This window comes from Pituophis catenifer, unplaced genomic scaffold (assembly GCF_029215685.1).
Source record: "Pituophis catenifer annectens isolate HBS135680 unplaced genomic scaffold, rPitCat1.0.hap2 SCAF_1, whole genome shotgun sequence".
In the NCBI taxonomy this organism is placed as follows: Eukaryota; Metazoa; Chordata; class Lepidosauria; order Squamata; family Colubridae; genus Pituophis; species Pituophis catenifer.
In genome coordinates, this window is record NW_027256881.1 from 19035531 (window position 1) to 19044642 (window position 9112).

Consider the following 9112-nt stretch of genomic DNA (forward strand, 5'->3'; position numbering starts at 1 on the left):
AATTATTGTACCTGAAATGGTCTTGGCTAAAAGCAGAACTTGGTTTCCTGAATTTCTAAAAGACGTATGGATGCCATGCTAAAATACTAATATAACCTTTATTAAAAAGGTGATATTAGTATTTTATCAGGGCATCCATGCCTCCTTTAGAATTATTAAAATTGTAATAAAGACTAAAATTCTGGGTAGCGCAAGTAGACAACAAGGGAAAGAAGAGGTGGTCTGGTGCTCCCAAAACTGCAAGTAATTCTCCTCATGACCAGAATTGAGCCCAAAATTTCTGTTGCTAAGTAAGACATTTGTTAAGTGAGTTTTGCCCCACTTTATGACCTTTCTTGCCACAGTGAATCACTGCAGTTGCTAAGTTAGTAACCCAGTTGTGAAGAGAATCTGGCTTCCCCATTGACTTTGCTTGTCATAAAGTCGCAAAAGGTGATCACATGAACTTGGGACATAGCAACGGTCATAAATATAAACCAGTTGCCAAGCGTCTGAATTTTGATCACATGATCATGGGGATGCTGCAAAGATCGTAACAGTCACATTTTTCAGTGCTGCTGTAATTTTGAACGGTCACTAAACTAACGTAAGTCGAGGACTACCTGAACATATAATATGGTAATCATTCCAGTGTATGCCTACGATGCTGGACAAGCAAGGAGGAGAAAAAGAAAGGCCTTTCTTTTTAGCATCCTGACTAAAACATCTGCAGCCTTCTCTCTGTTGAGGCTCTCCAAATATGCTAAAAGCTAAATTTCAACTATCACTGAAGTCTGGTGCATCTGAAGAGCATCTAGGAGGGGAAAAAAATCAGGCAAGAAGTCTAGAGCATGGGTCTCCAATCTTGGCAACTTTAAGCCTGGTGGACTTCAATTCCCAGAATTCCCCAGCCAGCAAAACAAAACTGGCTGGGGAATTCTGGGAGTTGAAGTCCACCAGGCTTAACGTTGCCAAGGTTGGAGATCCCTGCTCTAGAGGACCTCCAAGGTTCTTCGTTATTCTGTTATACTGTTAATGGCTTTTGAGCAGAAGTCTAAAGAAACAGAGATGTGCCCAGGGCCTCATATTCAAATTTCCTTGACGTCGTTCGCGGGGGGGGGGGGGGGGCCGCCCCGATCACGTGATCCAAGCGCCGACAAACTCGCTTTCCCACAAACCCGGAGCCCTTCCGCCGCGGAGCCGGTGACGTCATCGCGCATGCCCCCTTTGAGGCGAAGCGGCTTCGGTGACCTTGGGCCTGGAGGAAGTGGTAATTGGGACGGAAGTGAAAAAAGAAACATCGCCAAACGCGGTGAGAGGGGAAAACAGGGAGGCAGCTAACCGTCAACCAGGAGGAGAAGCCGCTGCAGGGGAAGGAAGGTTGAACGTTCGTCCGTTAAATCAATCATGCCGAGGGGGAGCCGAAGCCGAACGTCCCGGATGGCGCCACCCGCCAGGTAAAGGAGGTAGAATTGCAGCCGAGGGGGACCAAATCCAGACACGACTGGAGGGCAGCCGAGGCCTTGTTTAAACGGGCCTTGTTTTGGGGGGGGGAGGAGAAGGGGGCGGATTTCGGATGGGGGTGCATTGAAAAGCCGTTGAGGGAAGCTGGGGGTGTGTGTGGAGGGGGGACGCAGGCTGTTATTTGCCTTATCACGGCTGAGGGGCCACGTGACCTAGAGCGGCGGCGACTCATCAGGTAGATCCTGACTAGGTGGCTCAGTAGCTAAGACACTGAGCTTGTCGATTAGAAAGGTCGGCGGTTCGAATCCCTAGTACAGGTCTCCTGCGTGAGCAGTGGGTTGGACTAGATCAGGGGTCACCAACCTTTCGGATCTCAGGGACCACTAAATTCATAATTATAAATCCCGCGGACCACTAATATGATTTTTTTTTTAAAAAAAAAAGATAAATAGTATTTAGCGCAATATTAAAAAATGCAAATAATTTTTCTGCGGACCACCAAAATTTTCTCACGGACCACCAGTGGTTCATGGACCACCAGTTGGTGACCGCTGGACTAGATGATCTCCAAGGTCCCTTCCAACTCTGTTACTGTTAACTGTTAAGAGCCGATGGGAAGGCCGTTTTGAGAGGGCTGGAGAGCTGGGAGGAGCATCCCCGGAGGCTGGGCTGAGGGAGGCAGAGGAAAAAGAACATGGCGGGCAGAATTTTAAAAAAAGGAAAGTGCCGCTTGCACTTTAATTTTTTTAGATTGTTATCCCTCCTTTTTATTATTATTATTTATTTTATATTACATATAATTTAAGGCAGCAAACATTGTTTATTAACAGAGTTGGAAGGGACCTTATAGGTCTAGTCCAGGGGTCTCCAACCTTGGTAACTTTAAGACTTGTGGACTTCAACTCCCAGAATTCCTCAGCCAGCTATACTGGATGAGGAATTCTGGGAGTTGAAGTCCACAAGTCTTAAAGTTGCCAAGGTTGGAGACCCCTGATCTAGTCCAACCCCCTCTTCTCCCCACCTCCCGCGCAAGCAGCAAATCCTACACAATTTCTGTTAAATTCATTTGTAAAATGTATATATGCCATCCCTCTTGCGGTTCATATTTAATGCTGATGCCTCATATTATCACCACAACAACCCTGAGAGGCGGACTGGGCTAAGAGAAACTGACTGGCCCAAAGTTATTCAGACAGCTTTTATGTCTAGGTAGGGGAGGCCTAGAACTCGCAGCCTCCTGGTTTCCAGCCAAGCACATTCATCAATACACCAAACTGGCTTAGTTCAAGGCAACAAACTTGCCTCTCTTCATTTCAGTGCTGCCACACAACAAACCTGTGGGGAAGGTTGGTTGACCCACACCCACTGAATTGAGGTTTGAGGGCTGAAAGTGGACTCTCAATGTATTTGATTGGGTACCATGGTATGCAATAGGAGTAGTTGGTCAAGAGGAGTGAAAGGAACGGAAAAACAGAAACCCCAGGCTTGGCTAAAAGGAAGGGGTGGGCTGCAAGATAGAATAATACCACAGATGTGTATAGAATGGAATTGGAATATGTAAATGAAGACTCAGTCATCCAGGCCAAAAGTATCTAAAAGGGTTAAATCATGGCAACTGGACCAAAGTTTATTAAAAGTAGGTAACATTTTGTTACTCATCCAAGTAACATCTTCAGTCAAAATGAAACTTTTGGGTAGGCAGAGAGTCTTTGGAATGAATCAAATCTTGCAGACATACAGACAGCAGGGGGGGTTCTCCCCAAAATGAAAAGCAACATGTAAATCAAGGTTCAAATCATCCAGCCCAAAAGTATTTAAAAAGGTTAAATCATGGCAACATGGAAATGGAATTGGAAGATACCGGAAAGATAATCTAGTCCAGCCTGCTGCAGTGCACAGATAGTGACTATCCAGGCTGTTTTTAAAACTTCTAGATGGACATCCCATAAATTCCACGGGTAGACTGTTCCAGCATTGTACAGAACTTAACATCCAAATGCTTTTTCCTGATGTTTAAAAAGCATCAAGATAGTCACAACATAAATCCAATATTTTTGTCCTAGTTTTTATCATAATAGAAAAGATGACTTCACTGTCTTTATAGCAGCCTTTTTATGTAACTCACCTTTGATATGTCTCCTGTCAGTCATCCTTGCTCCAGACTGAACATCTGCCTGACTTTAGAGAACCAGATCTCAAATCCCCAGTTAATTTTTGTTACCTTCCTCTAATCCATCACTATCCTTTCGGAGATACGATATCCAAAACTGTACAGATAGAATTTATGCTTAAATATTCTAGTTGTCTAAAATCTTACTGACTGTAGGCTTATCCTGGAAAAGCATGGTCTGTGTCAAATGTCGTAATTTAGTTATATCTTCAAAAGCAGCAGTTGCAGGCTTCCATGTTTTATAAAAGTCACAATTGTAAATGCAAATTATAAAAATGCAATTGTAAATTGTAATATACATTATGCTTTAAATTGCATCTTCCTACTTTCTATGTATGATTCAGAGTGATTTATGTGTGGACCTGTTAAATATAGGTTTCATTTTCTATCACGTGTTTTTTTCCAATTAAACAAGCTTTAAAAGACCGACAAAATGACTGTCAGCTAGTTTTGCCAAAGATCAGCCATAGCTGTGTTTTTCTGTCTTCTGGGCAGTGCAGATTACATAAAATGTATGTGAATATTTAACTCATCTAGCAGTGTCACAGCTTTGTAATTTGTTATGTTGACAGTTCAGTTAAACATTACAGTAGAGAAAATAAATGTTCCTTTTCTTTGAGAAAAAGAAAATCAGATTCTTCCAACAAGTCAACTCTAATCTTATTCTGTGAACAAGAGGTCCGTCCTTACCTATGAAAAATTTGTCCCCTTTAGTATATTAGTGTGCCATAGGATGGTTCAGACAGCATGTCTGAAAACGTGTTCCAGGTGACCTGTAGGCACATTTTATGACTGATACAAATGGATTCATCTGAATATAAGGGTAATGGTAACAAGTTATATTGAAATTTAATTTTCATCTGCCCAGGCTTCTTCAGAGAAGGAGAAGCCAAAGCATAAACAGACATAAATATTGCTGTTTATAGTGCTTCAGCGTCTCTTATATGTTGTAATGGTGCAAGACACCAAGAAGATACAGCGTTTTTTTCTGCTTCCTCAATTATTTACTTATCTGTTGATACAGTCTGTGAGAATGTGGTTGGCACTTTGAAAATAATTCCCAATTTCAACTGGAATTTCATCGCACTGTCCCCAAATTTACTATACTGGCTCTGTGTTCTCAGAAAGCACTGGCAAACTACAGGTGTGCTTCATCTTGTCCTTTCAGACTGTATGCTCTGAAACATGACCTTTCCCAGCTCAGTTTACCTCACAGGGTGGTTGCTGTAGGGAAAAATAGCAACGAGTGGTAAGTACAGGTAATCCTCAACTTACAACCACAATTGAGCGCAAAATTTCTTTTGTTAAGCAAAGCAGTTTTAAGTAAGTTTTGCCCCATGACCTTTTTTGCTACAGTTTTTAAACGAATCACTGCAGTTGTTAAGTGAATCATGCAGTCAGTTGCCAACTGCTTGGATTTTGATCATGTGACCACACGGATGCTGCAATGGCCTAATTTTCCCTTTTTAAATTGTAAATTTTAAATTTGTCTTAACCATTAGGGGTGTTTTTAATTTGTCCCGGGTCAAGTTATTTAATGTGGTTTTATACTGTCTTTTAAATTTTGTAATCTATGTGTTTTATTTTTTGGCTGTTCACCTCCCTGAGTCCTTCGGGAGTAGGGTGGTATATAAATTTAATAAAATAAAATAAATAAATTAAATAAATAAATTAAATAAATAAATAAATAAATAAATAAATGGTCATAAGTGTGAAAAACAGTCATAGGTAACTTTTTCGGTGCCATTGTAACTTCAGTCACTAAATGAATGGTTGTAAGACAAGGACTACCTGTATGCCTCGAGCTCCTTAATGAAAAGTGGAATATAAGCCAAAAAAAAAATAAATAGGTTGAAATGTGGCAGCAGTTCGTGAAAACATGCAAGAGATACTGCAGAGCGGTATCTTCAGTAATCTTCAAATGTGAAAGAAGCTGGCATTTGGAATTATACAGTCCGTGAATTTTAATTGTTTTCTCCCTTTCTTTTCATAGCCGTGTACCAATGCGATCAGCTCCACCCATGGCTGCCCGTGCTCCTGCCCCAGCCCCAGCCCCTGCTTCAGCAGTGGGTTCTCCTGCCCCCAAGCAGCCTGGCCTGATGGCCCAGATGGCCACCACAGCTGCAGGTGTCGCTGTAGGTTCTGCTGTGGGCCATACTCTAGGACATGCCATGACTGGCGGCTTTGGGGGTGGAAGCTCTGAAGCTGCAAGACCTGACATCACTTACCAGGTAAAAGAAATTATTTCTTTTCTGAAATGTATACTTGTCAAGAAAGATTGTGAACTGGCTAATAAATAGGGAGAACAAAAAGGGAAAGACATGTGCTTTAAAAAATGATATTTTAAGATGAAGTGCTACTCTTTTTTTGAAGAGTACATTTTTTCATAGTATTCCACAAGACAAACCATCTGTTATCTTTTTCAGGCTCTTATTAGCATAATTGTATTAAATATCATGGAATGCTTGAGATATTTAGTTGAAGAAATTGGAGGATAAAACCTGCTGATTAGGAAAGGCGTTACATGAAATTGTCAGCAGGGCTGAGAATTCCACAAATTATGGAATTCCACAATTTGTGTATGTGAATTTTCCCCATTTTTGCAGTTTGTAACAAAAAGAGGTCCTGGTTGGACGTCCTTATCAGGATCTGTTCTCTCCCTTCCCCTCTTCCAATTCTCAATCTCATTGCTTGCATTTCCTCTTTAGGAGCCTCAGCCAGCCCAGCCTGCTATGCAGCAGTCCCAATACACGGCTTGCCAATATGAGATGAAGCAGTTCTTGGAGTGTGCTCAGAACCAGGCTGATCTGAAGCTATGCGAAGGCTTCAGCGAAGTGCTGAAGCAATGCCGATTTGCAAATGGTATGTAGCTTCTGTGGCTTCCTCTGGAAATTGGAAGCAGGCTTCTTTTTGAAGCATGAGAAAGAGGACAATTGGTTTAGGCACTGTTATGAATCATTGCTGGAGGACGTTTGAAGGTGATGGTTACAATGTTAGGAAAACATTTAATTTTGTTAACTTAATTCATACAAAACATTAAACACTGCTTACTTACAGTGATAACTGAACTTCATTATTTCATGCAGGATGACAATTTAAAACTGATTTCTATAGTTGCATGCCAGTTTATCTTGCAAACTTAAGATTTTCATTGTTTGTGTGCCTCCTAGCAAGCTGTTAATTCCAACTTTGTTAGACATTCCTGACATAGTGCTTAATCTAAACTTTATGATAAGAGGTATTTTGAAGATACCCAGTTATTGGTAGTGGTCTAGTATTGGCTATCAGTTTACCTCGTTGTATCCTGATGAAATGCAAATACATAATGCATTAAAGTAAAGTCATATCTGTGTTTGATCAAGATAGTAAGTCACATGAATATACAACTTGGGAAAGTCTGTACTAAAAATCTTCAGGTAGAATTTAGTATCCAGCAGCCCATTTCTACTAGCTCATTTTTAGAATTTTGATAAAAGAATGAAAAATAATATTGGCTTGGTGTAAAAAGTGGAGGAAAAAATGCAAAGTGGCTATGATAGTACTTAAATGTGGTATGGAAAGGTCAGGGAACTTAAATGTGATTTTCTAGATCATGCAGTGCATTCTTTTTATGTATTGATACTTATATATGTATGTTTTATTTTTTCCTTCAAATCCACAGGCTTATCTTAATTAAACGCTGGAGGATCAAATCTAGCTCCATCACTGAGATAGATTGCCAGTAAAATTTTCTTTTTAACATCTAAAAGCTCTCCGACGTGTCTTTGTTTTCCATCTGACAAGAAAGCATGAAGCTTGCAGCAAAAAGAATTGTGGCAGTAACTTCTTGTGATTGGGAAAGTAGAATGGTCATCCAATTTTAGGATTATTTCACTTGTGTTATTCCAGATTGTAATTGTGTATGATCCTCAGAATAAAAAAATATTATTCTGGAAAAGAGGTTTTAAATTCCTTTTGATAAATAATGATGACTGAAAACACAGGAGGCATGGGATGCATTACTTTATCTGTAAGTTAAGAATTTGTTTTCTTAATTTATTGTTAAGAATGCACAATATTATAAAATGCAACATCTACTGACATTTTTCCTGGACAGTTGGGCTCAATCCACATTTTGCAACTTGGAGAGAGAGAATTATTTATTTAGTCCATTTTTGAGGCTGTTCACAAATGGACAGCTAACAAGGGTTAAAGAAATTTCAAAGACAAAAAACACATCAGGTGTGTCTGAGGAAGTGCTACTATCCAGATCCAAAAGTGGAAAAAATAAATCATGGGGGTGATTTAGGGGGTGGGGGGAGTCAATCCAGACACCATACCATTTAATGTCAAGTGTCAAGATGATCTTCCCCCTCCGCATCATCTGCTAACAGACTCAACTGCAAAATACTTCTTAATATTTCTATAACATTTCCACAAGTATCAACAAGGTGTCATAAAATTCAGCACTGATCCCCACATTTCTTGAGCAAACAATCAGGAACATTCCATGGTTGAAGCAATACATTCAGTCACTATTCTGAAAAAGCAACAAGGGCATTTCAAGTGACTTTTCAAGTCTCACTTCATGAATTCAGTACAGAGTCATGGCAATTGATACAGTATTTGAATTTGTATAAAAGTTACCACTTGCACGGTACACATTCTCCCTTTCAATCTTCTAAACTCACTGCTGGGAAAATCTGGGAACTCGAGACTATATCTGAAAAGTGCCTGTTTTAAGGAAAATGGCAATAAATAATTGACTTTGGGATACTAAATTGATCTTATGTAAAATAATAGGCAACAGCAACAAGATGAATTAGGATGTCATTTTTAAAACTGAATTTGCTTGATTGTCAAAAAAGGTTAACTAGCCACAATCCTATAAATTTCAAAACAAATAGCTGTAATGGACCATCAAAAGTCTTAAATAACATTCAAACACATCTACTTCTGTATTTCTATTCATAATTTTGGGTTGCACATAAATCCCAGTGATATCCTAGGTGGAACAAAACTGGATAGCTGAAGCTCAATACTTTATTGATAAACTGCCTGTTAATCCAGAAAAAAAGGTACATTGGGAATAAGAAACATTCTGGGGACTAAAATGATGACCAGAAGAGTACTCATTACTTTGTCTTTTGTTAGAGTGTGAACAGTGATAACCTATCATGGGTAAATTCTGTTGCCTTTCAGAATGTCTCATTAAATGCCAGTGCTTCAAAACAATACCTTTGACACAAAACCACATGTTCCACCTATTTTTATGTAATGAAGCGACCACCTCTTCATTAATTCACTTCTATAACACCTTCTCAACTAAATGTAATTTCCAGAGAAAACTTCAGCCTCAGAAATATGCTGAAATATACAGATAATTTTTATATTTTAATTTTAGAACTGGATAAACCAGTGTTTTTCAAACTTGGCAATTTTAAGATGTATAGACACTAATTTCCAGCTGGCTGGGAGAATTCTGAGATCTGAAGTCCATATATTTTAAAGTTGCCAAGT

General features: G+C 39.6%; 1 protein-coding gene across 2 annotated transcripts; it reads left to right on the forward strand.

Moving 5' to 3' along the window:
* The first annotated feature begins 1225 nt into the window (after positions 1–1225).
* CHCHD2 (coiled-coil-helix-coiled-coil-helix domain containing 2) lies at positions 1226–7550 on the forward strand. Of its 2 annotated transcripts, XM_070946230.1 has the most exons (4): positions 1227–1436; positions 5607–5844; positions 6322–6475; positions 7275–7550. In XM_070946230.1, exons 1-4 carry the CDS (start codon positions 1387–1389, stop codon positions 7283–7285), a joined length of 453 nt encoding a protein of 150 aa, XP_070802331.1. In that variant the 5' UTR covers positions 1227–1386; the 3' UTR covers positions 7286–7550. The 2 variants fall into 2 exon arrangements, with proteins under 2 accessions (XP_070802342.1, XP_070802331.1); XM_070946241.1 differs by lacking the exon at positions 7275–7550 and having other exon boundaries at positions 1226–1436; positions 6322–6483.
* The last annotated feature ends 1562 nt before the right edge of the window (positions 7551–9112 follow it).